We start from the raw sequence: 18,085 nt of genomic DNA on the forward strand, positions 1-18,085 counted from the left end.
CTGTTATCTTGCATGTTTTATGAATCTATTCACATCTAAATGCAGCATTTTTTTTTTCAATGAGACATTTGTTTTTATACTAAAATATCTGAATTACTTTGAAGAAAGCTTGAAATTATGTCCCTTAAAATAATTAAACAAATAAGGCACCAATGTTTTTGTAAGATATTTACATCTTTTAAGGACATTCGGTAGACTGATTCCCCACTGTTGGTTCAACCCCAAAACTTGTTTGTATTCAAAATTAATTATGACAATGCATATTTATATTGAAACAAACTATGATAAAGGTAATTATATTATATAATAAAGGGCAAGGTCACCAGAGTTCAACTATGTTAAAAGTTGAGTTTATAAAACTCACATCTTCAACATTTGCTGCAGATTTCACAAGTGTATGATGTTCTGTTGTTAGGAATCTATTTAGGATGGTTCACAGCTTTCGGTATTCATTTCTGAATCTATCAATTTTGTTGATAAGCCAGACTTGTTGCTGTCACTGCCAATAAGGATTGGTCTGTCACCCTCCAATACGAAATGGCATAAGTTTACGATCACCGCCAGGACCGATTCAGCAACATTTGCAATGCACAAACATTTTGTTTGGTTAACTTACTTTTCATTAACGTGTTTGAGTATTAACTATTAGTTTGATGTTGAGGTTGGTTTGACCCAATTTGTAATTGCCTAACACTTTTCATGCGTGTCATTCACTTAGCTGGCAATGTTGCTGTTTCAGTGTTCGGAACAATATGGCGTTGGTAAAATCTTGAATACATTCAAGGTGAGAACATTGAACCTTGAAGTTCTGCTCACGTTGTGTTTTGTTATACTTGATAGATAACCAAGCCTTTGAAGACTCTCCAAGACATTACGATAGACAGAGGTCATACAACGGTGGCAGAACCCCTGGAAGGCAAGGATATCCACGTCACTTTGCCTGGGATGAGAGTCAGACGTATGTGTCCCCCCATCCTGCGCGTGGATATCAACAGTATAGATCCAATAATACTGGACAGAACAGAAGTAGTTCGCATTATGGTCGGGGTGGAGGTGGAAGCAGTGGCGGTGGTGGAAGCGGTGGCGGAAGAGGGAATCAGTATTTTAACCAATCCAAGAGATTCTGAAAGTCTTTTATTTTCACATTTTGAAAAGAGGTAATATTAGAATAGAACTTTTGTAATATATATTTCGACTGTACTAAAATATAAGTAAGGGGGAGGGAGGTTCTTGTCGATCAGCATTGTATTTTATACATTTTATTTTTTTTTTACCAGTTTTACAAAGACTACTCTTTTTACAGATTCAATAAAAGAACATAATGTTTTGGTTTTTTTTGCTCATTTTTGAATTACATTTTTATTTTGTCCTGTTTCAAAATTGTTTTTAAATTGAATACCTGGCAATAACAAAGCTATAGCAGAACATTTTTTGGGTCATGGGTATTTGTATGTATATTTTGTGGATTATTAAAATAAAAATAAACGTTGAATTCCTGAGATGGATGGATGGGTTTGCAAAGTTTATTGGTGCTTTCATTCAGTACGTAAGGAACTTGTTACCAACTGTCAGTGCCCACTTTCTTCCCAAGTTAAAGTTGTTACACTGTCATTTAGAATTTGAATATGTGAATTCCCTACTACCTTGAACACTAACTCAACTTAATAATTCAAAATTACCTGAACTTTTGTTATAAAATGTATAATTTCAAGGGAATTCGCCAAATTTCTGGTTTTTAGGTGATTTTAAATATTCACTATTAAAATTAAAAACTTATTTTTGAGCCTCATATTAGACCAAATTTGTAGTACAAATGCTCAAAACATTTTTTTTTTTTTTTCGAAATAAGGAAATTCGCCTGGAGCTGTAATGATTTGAAATGAACATTTGTCAAAAAGGAGACAATGTTAGTTTTGTAATTTTAAGTTGACACAACTCAAATCTTGCCTACTGTTGTATATCCTCTCTGTAGCGAAAAGATTACATAGAAAAGTGTACTCTTGTTTTATTTTGCATTTATAAATATTAATAACTATAACTTAAAAAATATAAGAAATATTTTCTTCTTAATTAAAGTAACACTCTGAGAATGAGAATTTCTGCAAAAAGTGCTCTCTCGAACATTACAAGTAGTTTAGAAAAATGTTTGTCAGATTTATATTTGGCTGTGAATAACAAAATTTTTTTAACAAGCGGAAAATTGGTTTCAAATTCATATTCCAGCAACGGATTTAGATTTTATTAGCAGATTTTGGGAATTGTAAACATTAGTAGAATTATTATGTTAAGATCTGGTGAGGAAGTAAGTAAGTAGAAAAAAAAACTTTTTATCATCTTGCTGGAATTTGAATCTGTTGCTAACTTTCATTGATTTTTAAGAATTCTATAGATGTACAGTGTTCCATACCAAGATTGTAAATTGCACCTATTTTTGTGAATTTTGATGTTATTACAAATTTCATTCTTTTTTGGGTAAAAAAAATAAATAAAAATGTATTTGTAACATGGTCATGTTTTGCCTAAGAGTACATTGTGTAAGTTTGAACTTGTGCAATAAATATTTGGATATATGTCTATTTCCAGTCTACTGCCCTCTTGTTGATACTTACCTACTGACTCTTTGAATCAACTTTTCAATATTATGAATTCTTTTATCTTATGAAAGGTACTGTACATTGCTTTAATTCCATGAGTGACAAATTTTCACAATTCAGCAAAAATCACAAAATTATGTAGCTGAGAAGATTATACTGGAAAAAATAAATGGGGGAATTTTGACATCACCTTTACATCAAATCGTGGAAATTCCTTGCAGCCATGTTCGATATGTTTTAAATACATGAAAACTGGTGTTTAATCTGGGTGTTTTTTTTTAGTAGTTTTGTGATAGTAACAATGTTTCTTTACTCTGGGAGGAGAAGAACAAAAAAACTGTATAATTTTCTGGGAAGGTAATTCAAAATGCTTGTAATATATTTTGACACTATGAAGTAATTTCCCACTGACATGTTTTAATCAATAATGTGCATGCATCCCTTGAGACGTCCTTTCTTGTACATTAGTTGAAAGATTTTTTCAAATTTGTAGATTTAATTGTAAATTAAATATTTATTTTTTAGTCGTGTAAAATCAATTAAGAAAAATACTTGACCAAATTATCCCAATTGCAGTCTTTTCAAAATATCACATTGAAGTGAATTTCTAATGTATAGGTGCATGATCAATTTCGAAAAATAATTATTCTGTTGTACTGCTTCAAAAAAAAAAGAAATTCTCCATCTGGATTTGATCAAAAAGGATAAAACTTCTATGACTGAGGCATCTTCAGCTTGACCTGCATGACATTACTGTTGTCTGCATGTGAATGCCATAATCTCCTTGTTGAAAGAAATGTATTTAAGTTTATATAAATTTATTCAAGAGCCACATACTTTTTGTCAACAATCTGTGTTGAATGTTAAAATCCTCTAATTGAAGTTCATCAAAACACACTGCATAACAATTTAACTGTTGCCAATAGTTGCGGCGCAATAGATAACTGTAGTTAGTGTTTTCAGTAACTATCAAATAAAAACCAACTCCAGCCAGCTAATAACTATCTTGCGGAATTTTAAAACTAATTTCACACTGGAATGGAAACATACTTTTCCTGTAGAAATAGAAAATAGCACCAAACGACCCAAAGGATTTTTTCTTTGATGAAAAAAAAAGCAATCTATTCTGATACGACTAACTTGATATGAAAATGTTTTTAATAACTTTACGGAGACTTTCTTTTCTGTTAATTTTTTTTTTTTTTTTTTTTTTAATCACAGCCCAGTGATTTATACAGTAGTCTCCTGTTTTTTTTTTATTGCTGCTGATTTTTGTAACATCATTTGTACACTGTTTGTATATTCTGTGGCCTATTATTAAAGTTGTGTGTAAATGAAACACAATCAACCGAGTCCGTTATTTTATTTCAGGATAGCTGTGTTTGAAATTGCTGTCTTACCACTGTAAAATACTTTATTTTCACTTGGAATTAACATTCACTATTTTCGCTGAAGGGATGATTCAATGAAAATAAAGTCCATACAAAACGCCCAAAAAGTCTTTTCAGCGAAAATTAATTCCAGCTAAAATGAAGTATTTTACAGTAGTGCATGCATGAAATACACACACTGCACAACAACTGGGATTCTTTTCTATAGAATCCATCAGGTTGGACAAACTCTGCTCACTTGTTGATCAGGATTTCCTTGATTTGCTGTCAGTGTAAGCTTTCCCTTTGATACTGTTAGAAAGCTGTCATTGTATGTATACACTCTTCAATGTGTGTGGATTAGAGTTCTTTTTTGAGCAAAATGTCTGGAATGGGGTTTACTATTTTGGCAGTTATTACTGAAATTATGAAGCTCAAAAGTTCCTAAAATACTTTGTATGAAAATTGACAGTTCTGGCAAATTCATAACCCAAAGGCAGAAAAGAATCCTTGTCTAACCAGGGGTATCTTTTTGGCATTTTAGATATCAGGGTCTGGGGTCTGGAGGTGCTTGTGACACATGCTTAATACGAGAATGCAGGTACCAATGAGGTGCTGCATGCAGCAAAGATGGACAACCTGAGAGGTCTGCGAAACTGATGCTATTTGCTAGAAGTTGGTTTTTGGAAATCACATAACACATTCAGATCCTTCAACCACAAGGATTTCACCTCCAACATTAACATTTTCACCACCAGTTCCCTCTTTTCATCACAAAATAGTCTTGTTTAAAGTCTCTACTTTCCTTCAGATTATTGGGACAAAAATAGCAAAAATTTTGAGTAGGAACTGAAAATTGACACAAATTTTGTCTGTTGGGAGAATACCAAATGAGTGAAAATGTCTGATGGTGAAAAGATAAACAGGCTGGGAGACTTGCCATTATGTGTACTTGGTCAAAAAAAAATAAACAGTTATATAATAACAGCAATTTATTATATGAAAATCATAAACATTTTCTTGGTACAAATAAACACACAACAGTAATATACATACTGGATAAAGATTTGGACAGAAACCAGCAGCTGAATAATGAATAGTAGTACTTGTAGTGTAGATTAATATCTACATGTGACCTCCCCATTGAAGAACAGCAGCATCATGGCATTTTCAAATTTTGTGTGAACGAACATCACATGATGGGACACGCACTGAACACTTGCTGTGGCACTTCAACATACAGGAATGAATATGTGTGGGACCCATATAAAACACTTGGCCACCGCCTGACTAACCAGGATGATTGGTATAGGAAGACTATCAGGCGAACAGTTCATTGGGAAATAGATTATGAAAATTACAACTGTAGTTACAAATGTGGAAATTGTTCCACCAAAATAGATTAGTTTCAACTTTAACACGATAGAACTGGAAATTATTTCTACAGTTTAATTTTTGCATAATTTGTGAAGAAAATTAGTGCAAAAAAAAAATTGTGTGGTTTTTTGTTTGTCTTGTACATTTCTTTAATGCCATCACTAAATGCGATAGCACAGATGGCAGGAGTAAATTGTCCTTTCCTGGGAGCTAAAAAGCAAGACTTATTTTACAGAATGTGCCATGATGACTCTCTTACTTGGATCTTCCTTTTTGGAGGACTACTGTACCATTTCAAGCGCAAGGTTACCATAAATGAACAAATAAAGACAGTCTTAACTCACAAATACAAGAACAATCAGTAAAATCTCACATGTAAAACATTTACATAACTATGGTATGTGGAAACAAGTGTTTCATTTACATTAACATGCAGTGCAGAACAAAACAAAATTGCATAAATTATTGCAGATTAGCCTGTCAGCGATGACTACATTACTGATGCTAAATTCAAACTCTTATTTGATCACAAGTCACCAGAGACGAGGTTTCGTCGTTGGTTTAGTATACAATCCTGAATTAGTTTTCCAGTTCTGGTTTGAGTGACTGAAAATATCAACCAATTTATAAAATAATAGTCAAATCTGTTTTATTGACCATCTTTATAGTGACAAAATTTGGGCAGTCCCAATGCAATATGCATGTAAAGTGACACGTATATAAAGACCACCTTTCAAATATGACCAATAGCCACTCTTAGCAATTGTTTAGTCAAATGAACTTGTGTATAAAAGTCAAAATGGATAATTGTATATTTTGTGTTTTACACCTAGATATCCACTATTAAATATATTCAATTTAATCATAACAAGCTCATTTTTATTTCTTTCACTGAGCAATTGTCATATCAACGACCTCCTGTTCATAAAGAATATTTCTTAAAGTACCTTAGGTGGTTGCTATACACAGGTGCAACTGTATATATATATGTATATCATATCATTCTTATATGTTTTTAGCGCTAGTTATTTTCAAAAATATCTCACCAGTGTGTAAGCGCAGTGACAGAAGGAATGACCACCACGCAAGGATGGGGTGACGATTAGTTAATTACAATCACACACATTACTAGAAACACAGCAGAAATTATCAAAACTGTAATCTAGAAATTCAGCACTATTGTCAGTTAATTGACAAAACAAGCATTCTCATGTCACAAAATGTAAACTGTCATTACTGCCCTCTGGTAGCTATTACAGAGAGGATATCTAGTCAAATACATTTTGTACAAACATTTGGATATAAAACAGGTATTGCAGTACACTGAAATAATAAAATATGTAAAAACATTGAGGGGGGGGGGGTAAAAATTACAATAGTTAATAAACACCAGGAAATTGCTACAGGTATTATTATAGCAATTACCCTCTACATTTTGTTTCCTATGGATACAGAATGTTTGAATGAAATTGAAATGGTTTTATGTAAAAATAAATTCAAACTTTCAAAACTTTTATTATTTGTCCAATTGTGACACAGTGATTGCTTCAAACTATACTACCATACTGCAGGTAAACAATGGAATATGATGGGAATGAAGATTACATGCAGTTTATTATCTTACAATTCCATAAAGGAGGCATTTATGAACAGAAGTCTTATATGTTCTACAAAATAGCTTTTACGATAGAGTGGATTCTTACTCACACATTGGTGGGTTGAACGGTTAAAGTGTTATTGGTAGACTAATAGATAACTACATGACTGATTACTTGTGGAGTAAGCCTAGAACCTATGCACTATCGAAGGTCTTGTACACTTCTACAACAAATGCATAGCAATAATGACAATAACAGCTACTCATCATACTCTGATTGGAAATGCTGTCCTTGTAAAAGTAGAGTCAATCATCTGCAGATTATGATAGTTACAAATGCAGCATTAACATGGGTCAAAAAAACTGAGATTCTGTTGGTTCATATGTCAGTGCATTTACTCAGAAACACATATTTTACAATAGTTTATTACCATAGCTAACACTGCATGGTTATTCTACTTAACTACGCGTATAAATACTATAAACAAAAAGCTCTATTTATCCAACACTAATTTCTGTACTCAGTATTTACAAATGTTGGCTGGCCGCCATTTTGGAATTCTAGGACACATGACTTCAATCGGTTTGGTCACATGATCTCCCGGGAAAGCACAGAGGGAGGGAGTGTCGATGTAACACAGCATGATAAAATGCAGATGTAGTATGAATAATAATTGCTGTTCCATTTAGTGAGCTCATTCCCAGCATGAAACATTAAGTCCCAGAATTCCAAAATTGTGGGCCCTACTTGATATCTATTATAGAGTCTGGATATACTGATTCTGCAAGCCATTTTTTTTTAAAGTTGTAATTTTGATGTGAACTGCTTGAAATTTGTATCAGTATTTGGGGGAGTTACTCTCAATGCAGTTGTTAGCAGGCTGAAAACAAACAGTATTTCCAAACTCCAGAGTAAACATACAGCAAAGCAAGCATGGGGTGTAAACTACGTTGTATTCTTTGAGAATCTTAGAACACCGAGAATTCAAAATCCTCATCCTGGTTGAAAATGATGAAGTACGCAAGTATTGTGAAGAAACTAACTGTATTGCCTGCTAGAGTTAATCCGGCAGCTCCCCATTTAATCTGCAAAGAAAATCAAAATCAAGGTCATGTAAAATGTACTGTGAACTGTTTTATTTTTACTGTGAAAGTTGTTGTAGGATTCAGAAAAATGTTCCCTGCTACGAAGTTTTGTGAAAGTATTTTAACAGTACTTTTAAAAATGTAATATTGAGATGCATGTTTGATATAGAACATATTCCACACACTTTTTTGGCACGAAATCTCATTAGTTTAAATCCAAATCAATAAATCCCATTTGAAAATGGTTCTATCCTGAATGGAGTGTCAGCTTGTTGGGACTGAAAGTGAACAAACACCACTGACAATTTTCTTAGGTATATTGCAAAGTTACCAGAGAGATTGATAGTGAGTGGTTCTTATTTTAACACCCGTTTAAGTGACAGAAAGTCTTTACTACTTACAGCTTCAGTATGTGCTAGAACCAATGGTAAACCATATGCTGATACCACTATTCCAGTAGTGAAAAATATACTGTACTCAATACATGCACTGCTGGCACCCGACGACAAATCAGGTGCGTACCTCCTTGCTATTACAGTGGGGATTGGACTCAGTACATAGAAGAACAGCACAAACATAGGCCACCACTCTCTGATATAGTAAAACAAAAGAATCACACTTAATAAACATATGAGGGCTCTGTCTACACATATCAAAAGTATGTTCAACTATTGTATTTATTTCAATAGAAGTGCATATAAATCAAAAATCGTAATTATTGGAATACTGAATTATTAAAAGGTTACTTATTTTGACCACAGAAACATCTGTTATTTAAGAAAGTGCATGATAATAGAACAAATACAATTTTATATGCATCTGAGAATCTGGCAAAAGGGAATAACATGAAATGTGGTCAATAGTTATTGTCATCGTCCAAAATTTTTGCTAAATTTTTCCCATATATTTCCAAAAATTGGTCAGAAATTGATAAAACAAAAAATACATTTAACATTTTTGGTTGGTAATAATATCAGCATCAGTGACAAGAATCATGATATATCGCAACAATATTGAACATGAATGAAAATATTAACATGTCAGTACAGGTTCCAGTGGATGGTTACATGACAATGTTTTCAATGGCAGATATATTCGATTATAATATTTTACAAATGCATCTTATTTTTATAATTACAATGTTAATAATGTTAAAATATGATGTACAATCATGTTTGGCAGCAATAATATATATTCTGACATAGTACAGCTAGAAAGGCAATAAAATTGCCGCCACAGTTATTCAAATTTGGTGTAAACAATTTGTATTTGACATGCATTCACACATGATGGGACCTGTATCCAACACAAAGGGCTGTGATGACTATAGTGACTTAATTGCACATACTCACCCATATGGCTTGAGTGCACATCCTAGAACAACTAGAGTTAGGCCGCAGGATAAACTAAATGCTAAGATAATTAAACTGCAAAAAAACAAACATGTAAAGAGTCATAAAGTATGCAGAAAGACAGTACAGTGATGCAGGAGTCAATGTGATCCTGTACTGCCTGAGTGCATACTTGGCGGTATTTTTATAACCTTATTATTATATATTTGTTCCTCCATGTACTAATAATTAGGAAATATCAGCCCGAAATGCCAGCTAAAAAGGTTTTAGATCATATTTATGTGAACATCGTGTTCAGTGGTTGGATCCTATTTCCGCTATGTGCTATATATTGCTGCAGAGTACAGCATAAACAAAGGAAAGTTCAAAATTGCTTTAGGTATTTCACCTCAAATAAAGGAAACAAGTGCAAATATGTTGACAGTAGCTTGATGTTTAGTTCTGTAACTTTTTCTCTTGTGTTGATACTACTGTAAAGGGGTTAATTATTCACTGGGTTTTAATTTTGCTTATTTCGTTGACTGAAAAATGCGCTAAATTACAACCCAGTGAATATGTAAAATGTAAAACACATTATACAAATGACAAAACCGTCAATTTAAAACCCACTGATTATGCCTGTAAAGGTAAATCAGCGAAATGTAAACCCAGTGAAAATTAGTCATTTTACAGTATTACATCCATCATTAGTTGTGTACACCTATGTTGCCCCCATTGATGGTTTCACATCGAGTTTTTAACAATATTGATAGTTGCTTTGACATTGTAAACCAGATTTCAAAAGACTCTTAATTTTACAATGAATATTCATGCATGCAATGGTAGAATAATAGGCAATAGGGGTCAACTCTGTTAATGCATAGAGGCAATCTTTTCTAACTCCATTGTTGAAGTAACTGCATTAAATTAGTGATCAGCCTGTTACACAAACGTTAAAATTTAAACATTTTTTTCCAGTGGTTCCAGGTGTTGGGCTAGCATATTTTTCAGGCCATGGTCTGTAAAAAAACACTTGAGATGAACTGAACACTTGCAGAGTTACTACATGTATGTTGGCATACACACAAGATATCTTCTCCATTAAAAGTGAATCTTCAATCAAAGTGCACATGAACAAAAAATAACATTTATTGTATGCTGAATAATTAAAACAACAAATTTGGACCACAGACACACCTCTCAGTTATATCTCAAGTGCAAATGCTACAAATAGAGCAAATACAATAATGTGAATATTGGGCATGCCCAGTTTCTTATTTACATACTACCAGCAAATTCAAGCTTGATACCCATCTATCTATAATTATTTTGTTTTCCTTTATTTTTCTTGTATCCCCACAAATAATATACAAATCAATAAACAATAGGTTACAATCTAATTGATCAATTGCAAAAAAAAAAAAAAAGAATTTTAATATGATTATCAAATAGGTTTCATTTATTAGATATTATCAGTCAATAGAGATATTCATAACAGGATTCTCTCTGGTAGAAGCACATACACTTGGCCAATACTGAGTGAATTACAATTATTGAATGTTAAAAATAAAAGTTTGGGGTGTCATTTATATAAGAGAAAAATACTAATTTGATGATGTTGCCAAGTTCAGATAAAATTTTCGTTAAAAATGCAGAACAGCACTGTGTCTTGTAAGAATGATATGTATTCATTACATGTAGGAGGGTTTAATTAGGAGTTTACTTACCCTGTTCAGAGTTCAGTACCAATGTAACATCAAGAACATAGAAAAAGATAAGAGACATTGTGTAAGCAAGAAAATCATGAAGCAGGTGTAAATTCTGAATCAAATCAAATTCAACAATTAAACAAAATGGCTTCTTTGACAAGGAATTGGAATTATTGGTAGTACCGTAGTACTGATTTATAATGTTGAATTGAAAAAGATATCAAGTCTTGTATTTGGGTACAGAGATATAAGTAAATGTTATTGAATGGACTATTCAAAATCTGGGATGAAAATATTTTCCAACAAAAATGTATTCAGCTCAGATTTTGTGAATATTCTTTGTTTTTTCATGAATTGGCTGGGGGGGGGGGGTAGTAGCTCTTTGTACAGGTCTGTGAATGTAGAGGTGCTCATCTTGGTAGTCATTTTGTGTTGCACATTTGAGTTACACAAGTCTATGGAAGGAACCATAGCTCTTCTGTGTCAATAAAAATCCTAATATCTGAAAATAATTTAATGACGCCAAATGTATCAAAAATCATTAAAATACCATCACAAAGACTGCAGACCGACACAGAAAGAGCTATGGACCCATAGCTATCATTTTGGGACCTTGCAACTCGCGCACATTAGTGTGTCAGGAAGTCACAATGTAAATATCACCAGTAAAGCATAAATACATATATAAAAAAAAATGTCATCACTGTCGTCACCAGAATTCAAAATGAGCCACTCCTTACCAACACACAACAAATTTAATATGTAATTTAGTACTAGTAGTATGTATACAGAGGTAAAGATTACCATCAACATACACTGCTATGACCCCCCCTCCCCCAGTGCAGCAGGGACTAACCATGGAGGTAGAAAAGTCTACCTCCAGGGACTAACTAACTCGTCAAATACAAAAAATGTGATTTAAAAAGTTACACACGGAGGGCATGCGTCACACAGCCCAGTCTGCTTGACAACTACATGTCTAATATGGGATATGGGTGTATGAATGTGTTATGATGATTCATTGCGGATTTCACTCTGTACGCACTGTTAATTAAATCATTGATTAATAATTAGAGTTATGTCATGCTTACTAACAATTTCTGGGCAGAGCTCCAGAAGGAGTACCTACACTTTATGCAAATTTTTTTAAAATTATGCTAATTTACTCATGACGTAGCAGTTTCTGTGCTCATGAATATTCATTAATTTGTGGGTCATTACATTTTAAAAGGGGCGATATATTATTTTTGGGGGAAGAGTTAGAAAGGGGGATTAGCAATCCTTAGGGGGTCAATACAAAAGAAGGGACCCATTTGGAGAGCAGCCATGCTCCTCATGTCTGTTGTTGCACGTGACCTACAGCTGTCAACTGTGTTCGTTCTTCGACTGTGTTCGTTCTTCGACGACTTCGGCTGGCTTCCACGTGGGGTAGTATTCTTGTGTTCTGTTTTCCTGACTTGAGTTTTTGAATCCGCTGTTTATGATTTTAACGTCTTTCATGTCTTTTGTAGGAGTGTCCAATCCGTGATTCGAACTTGCGATCTTTGAGTTCCCAGCGCACTGTCTTGTCCACTGTACCCCGAGTGTCTTCACACAGGAGTTAGGATTTAAGTCCTATTCATAGGACACTGTCTTCACTAGCATTCAAAAATCTAACTAAACATACTGGATTCGAACCAGCGATCGCTCACATTGCTGACATAGTACAAATCAACTGAGCTATGTGGGTAGTCATGCAAATTAAATAATTTGTTGTCATATTTAGCTTTATTGCCAAATGGTGTTTGCGAAAAAAAGATGGGCAGGCAAGGGAATTGAACCCAGGTCCTCCTGGTCACTATGTAGAGAACTGACCCACAAGACCACAATGGATTGACTGGATGTATTTGCATTTGATAAGACTATATAGTGTGTATATATATAGAAATACAACATATTTCTATTATTGAGTTACAATTGTCCAAAAAATTGCCAATTTTGTGTTTTTACTTGTGTAAACTATATGCATGCCATAACCCGTTAGTGTACATCTTGCCAATTGGGTGTTTGCCATTTGCGTTGCCCATACCTGACCCGACCCTAACCCTAATGCCAAGACACGTTCCTGTTAATAATTCCGTTGCCCATACCTGACCCGACCCTTACCCTAATGCCAAGACACGTTCCTGTTTATAATTGCTCAACAATGATACTCTGTTGTGCACTGTCTGCGGGTAAGTTGCATTGATGTCAACTGATTAAACAAGTCGCGTTTAAGTAATTTCCACTATTAACAAGTGGTTAAATTGTGACAATAAATGTGTGGACAAATATTTGAGATTAATTTTGGTGTAGACAACTCTCGTTTAATTATTTTACACCATTACAAGTTGTTAAATTGAGAGAATAAATGTCTCAACAAATATTTAATACTTATTTTGGTGTAGACAGCTCTCGTTTAATTGTTTTACACCATTACAAGTTGTTAAATTGAGAGAATAAGTGTGCAGACAAATATTTTAGACTTATTTTGGTGTAGACAGCTCTCGTTTGATTAATTCCCACAATTAAAAGTTGTTAAATTGAGAGAATAAATGTGCGGACAAATATTTTAGACTTATTTTTGTGTAGACATCTCTCGTTTGATTAATTCCCACAATTACATGTTGTTAAATTGAGAGAATAAATGTGCGGACAAATATTTTAGACTTATTTTGGTGTAGACAGCTCTCGTTTAATTATTTTACACCATTACAAGTTGTTAAATTGAGAGAATAAATGTGCGGACAAATATTTTAGACTTATTTTGGTGTAGACAACTCTCGTTTATTTATTTTACACCATTACAAGTTGTTAAATTGAGAGAATAAATGTATGGACAAGTATTTGAAACTTATTTTGGTGTAGACAACTCTCATTTGATTAATTCCAACAATTACAAGTTCTTAAATTGACAGAATGAATGTATGGACAAATATTGACCATTATATTTGTGAGTAAATACCTGTTGTTTAATTAATTTCCACCTCTACAAGGTTGAGAGAATAAATGTGTCGACAAATATTTGATACTTATTTAGGTGTAAGAACTCGTGTTTGACCAACTTCCACCATTGCAAGTTGTTAAAATAATGAAATAAATATACTGGTATCATTGGATATTTGATTTAATTGTGAAACTTTCTAACAAAACGTTAACTGCTGGCTTCGAACCCTCAATCAACAATTCCGCAGACACGGTATAAATTCAACAACACCACAGAAGATATTCGTCTGTTGCCTGAATTGTTTTCGTAATATAGGGAACGCCATCGACACTTTAACAAAACTTACCTTGACTTGGGTCTTGTTTATCTCTTGTCACAATCTGGAAACTGTTGAACAAATTGCGCGTCGTCCAGTTTAAGACGTTAGTTATTTTATTATTTATTCATTCAGTTTTGTATGGTGCAGTTTTGTGAGGTTTATTATTTTTTGCGACGTTCTTTGTTTACTTGTTTACGGTTTGAGAGATTTCAGTTTATTTGATTTACGTTTTTACGGTAGCTCTGAGCGGGACTCGAACCCACTGTCTTTTCAAGCTAATTTTGTTTTATTTTGATGGCACGCTTGTGTACCACGCCACGACGTTGGTCGTTAAGTGGTGTTCATTTTTCTAACTACTCTAGTGTTCCGATGAGTTGAACGGAAAAGCCAAAACGATTGCTGGTTTCTGATTGCTTCGGTTCTGGTGAGTGTGTATCTAGTGTGATTCGAACCCATGTCGTTTGTATTGGGCGTTTTTTTATTTCCCATGGTAGCTACGCCGTAATATGCAACCACTTCCCCGTTTTATTGTGATTTTGAGTGTTTAATGATGTCTTCCTCACCCGTCACGCCATGACCCAGTTTCAACCACACGGCCATTTTGCAACACAGTTCGTGACCCTCGGCGTCACCCGACTGACTATATGAGCGTTCTCTTCAACTGTTAAGCTAGGATTTATTACCGTTATTATCATTATATTGTCACGTGATTTGTTTTACCTTATGTGTAATGTCTTAAGTATCTTTATTGTAATTTGTATATACCAATTCGTATATACCGAGGAAACGACCCCGATTGAAGATCATGTATTTTATGACGTCACCAATTCGTGTGTAGGTACTGCTTCTAGATCTGTGCCAATTTCTGAGATTCAAATGCAATATATATATGTATATTGAGCAAAAAAGTGTCCATTGAAAAAAAAAATTGAAAAAAATTGACTTGTGACAATATTTATTCAATTGAAATGTACTCTCTGAATGTGTGATATACATGAGTTATCACCAAGAACTACGTTTGGAAACTTTTCATTACCAAAAGCTCACGCAAAAATAACTATATCTGAATAAACGACTTGTTATCGGTCTCAATTTTAAAGAAATTTGATCAGTTTTAGTGGAAAATAGGAATGAATCACCGGAAAACAATACAAAACACTTACTTTTGATCCCCGCCATCTTGGCCTAAAGTGACGTCATAACCCGGAAGTGAACATTCCGCGAAAATAATATCCAGTTTGCCAGTTACCAAAACAACTTTTTTATTTCTGTGACACCAACATAACCCAAAAAGCAATGTAATGGTTGAAAAGCAAAAGTGGGAGTGCGCGAATAGTATAATATCCAATGTTTGGGATATTTAGTTCATATTAACTTGTTTTCATTACTTCGGAAAACTTCGGAAAGCAATCGGAACAAGGAACCTTACAAGGCTGAAACAATTTTTAATTCAACAGTTCATAAGTGTCAATACAACTTTTGGTAATCTACGCTTAAATTAGCATTGTACATATTTATAAAGCACACACACACACATGTTAGGATATTTTTACTTATTTTATTTATAAAAAAATTATTATTTCTGTTGCATTTGTGACCCTACAGTGATTGTACCTATAGAATGTGTTGCTACACATTCGTAACTGAATAATATTCGGCTCTTCCAAATACGTCACCACACGTGTAACTGGAAGCCATTTTGAACTGAGCAAGCGATCGTATTGTTAGTGTGCTGACAAAAAACTTCAGATAAAGTGAAAAAATATTTGAAAATATGGCTGACGGTGGACAGTAAGTATCTCGATTAATTCATAAATACTTACTTTAATTTATAATACCTATAGCCTCTAACATTTAGCTCAAATTGAACTTTCTTTCCCATGTTGTTGGTTCTCTCTGTGTTCAATTTCACTTTGTCATCGTACCGTTGTAATATTGTGAAATGTTTTTCTCCGTTGTATATCTCACTGCCAAATTCTCCGATTGTAAAGTTTTTTTTGAAAAGTTTCCCACATTACACATCGTCGCGACGAGAGTATCTCGAATGTAAATGAATAGTCGTAAACTTTATTTGTAAATAGTGTTTATTGGCACGATTTCCAACTACGAGTAATCAGCTGATCGAAAACAATAACTTATAAAAACTACGCATTGTTTTAGAACTCGTCTCAGTAATAAACAGAATATTTTTATGTAAATATTGTCTTGCGAATGGTGGTCTTCATATAACGATTAAATATAACCGAATTTTCTAGGTAAAGTAGTGAGCTTACAGTTAATTTGATTTCAAAATGTGCAGTATCATCCTGCCTAAGATGTCTGCCAGTGACTTTGTCCACTGGTATACTTTTACCAAAACGTGTAGTAGCTCAATATAGATCATCAAGTACAACATAATAATTCATGAATTTATATTTTTGAGATTTTTTTGTTTGATTTGATGTGTATACTTTGTATTTCTGAAGGAATAGGTCCTATAGTCCTTTAAATTTTGTCATTGTGTGTTTTTGTTAGTGATGATGTCAGCACTCTTACAAAAGCAGTATACTCCCAATCAATCAGTGACACATATGGCTTGAAATAAAAGCTTTGATCATATTTTGTTGCAAAATATTGGTGTGAATATCTATCACATTTATCAATAATCATACTTGTTGTTAAAAATAGAATTATGTTTCAAGTTCTTTGTTTTACTTGATATTCCCACCAATAGAGAATAATTGAGGCCAATCTTCATTTGAATTTAGCATGTAAGTGGCAAATTTGATATTGAAAAATCATCCATTTTGTATTGATTATTTATTACAATTGTTCAATAACCTGGGTAAGGTCTATATAAGCAGGGGTTGTTGTACCCACATCTTTATTAGCATACCAGTTAGGTGTTCTGTAATGTTTGGCAGTATTGTTAAGTAGCACTATTGACGCTACAAACCCATTTCCTTCATTTTCATCAATATTTATAAATTTCACTATTCATACTAAAACTAGAAGGAAGGGGGGGGCAAGGGTTATTTTCATTCAACGTAATCAGTGTTCTCCCCAGACTTCATGTCAAGCATCACGGCCAATTTGCATAACAATGCATCTAATTTGCATAATTGTTATTTGCATAATAATCAGTTTTTCCCAACAAATATTGTCAATCTACAATTAATTAAAGACAAGATATTTTTATATCTGATAAATTTTATATCATTTTACTGCATTGTATTTTTTGTTTTTGTATCAAGTCAAATAAAGTTTGAAATGGAACATCATAAAAAGGAAAAAAAAATTGAAAAACTTGTGTTATAGCCAGTCAGTGAATATACTGTTATCCATGGATGTAACTGGTTCATCATTGTGTATAAGTTTTAGTGCCCATGTCACTGTCGGTTCATATAAACGTCGAGGAAAACATGTTTTGGTTAAATATATAAAGTCGGCAAGATATCGAAATATGTTGAAATTAATAAATCAATAATTAAAAAAAAATTCCACAATGGCAGTTCGGCGATTTTTCATTGCAATATACCTTGGGAGTACAACGCTACGATCACCGTAACATTGATAGCTGACGGCATTGCGCTGGACGGGTATTCACCGCTGCTATTGCGATCATCGGTATCTGACTTTTTGGTGTGAAATACACAAATTGCATTGTTTATTAAAACGATTCATTGATGATTATCATAAGCATTACATCTAAATTGCCAACGAGATGTTGTTTTTAAACATCGCGGAAAATCATGCAT

General features: G+C 33.5%; 3 protein-coding genes across 4 annotated transcripts in view; 2 read left to right on the forward strand and 1 right to left on the reverse strand.

The window, feature by feature from the left end:
- Nucleotides 1-3,938, forward strand: part of LOC100370386 (terminal uridylyltransferase 4-like) — a 35,068-nt gene extending 31,130 nt beyond the window's left edge. For both annotated transcript variants that reach the window (XM_006824267.3, XM_085503135.1), the window contains exon 22: nucleotides 841-3,938. In XM_006824267.3, the coding sequence (XP_006824330.1) occupies nucleotides 841-1,127 (287 nt within the window). In that variant the 3' untranslated portion in view covers nucleotides 1,128-3,938. The remainder of the gene's footprint in view (nucleotides 1-840) is intronic.
- A 1,000-nt stretch (nucleotides 3,939-4,938) lies between these two features.
- Nucleotides 4,939-15,524, reverse strand: LOC100370532 (leptin receptor gene-related protein-like). The gene is made up of 4 exons (XM_085503136.1): nucleotides 15,510-15,524; nucleotides 9,377-9,450; nucleotides 8,426-8,615; nucleotides 4,939-8,024 (listed from the first exon to the last, which is right to left on the reverse strand). Exons 3-4 carry the CDS (start codon nucleotides 8,600-8,602, stop codon nucleotides 7,908-7,910), a joined length of 294 nt encoding a protein of 97 aa, XP_085359262.1. The 5' UTR covers nucleotides 8,603-8,615; nucleotides 9,377-9,450; nucleotides 15,510-15,524; the 3' UTR covers nucleotides 4,939-7,907.
- Nucleotides 15,525-16,014: 490 nt separating this feature from the next.
- Nucleotides 16,015-18,085, forward strand: part of LOC100367698 (transitional endoplasmic reticulum ATPase) — a 36,289-nt gene continuing 34,218 nt past the window's right edge. Inside the window, exon 1 of the mRNA XM_002740934.4 lies at nucleotides 16,015-16,139. Within this exon, the coding sequence (XP_002740980.1) occupies nucleotides 16,123-16,139 (17 nt within the window). The 5' untranslated portion in view covers nucleotides 16,015-16,122. The remainder of the gene's footprint in view (nucleotides 16,140-18,085) is intronic.

Source organism: Saccoglossus kowalevskii, chromosome 9 (assembly GCF_978046115.1).
Source record: "Saccoglossus kowalevskii chromosome 9, keSacKowa6.1, whole genome shotgun sequence".
NCBI lineage: Eukaryota > Metazoa > Hemichordata > Enteropneusta > Harrimaniidae > Saccoglossus > Saccoglossus kowalevskii.

Excerpts from the sequence above, each read along its gene's own strand:
- LOC100370532 (XM_085503136.1), bottom strand. The coding sequence starts at position 8,602 with ATGTTTGTGCTGTTCTTCTATGTACTGAGTCCAATCCCCACTGTAATA. Across the intron at positions 8,025-8,425 it reads TTCTAGCACATACTGAAGCT|ATTAAATGGGGAGCTGCCGG; the intron begins GTAAGTAGTAAA and ends TTTTCTTTGCAG.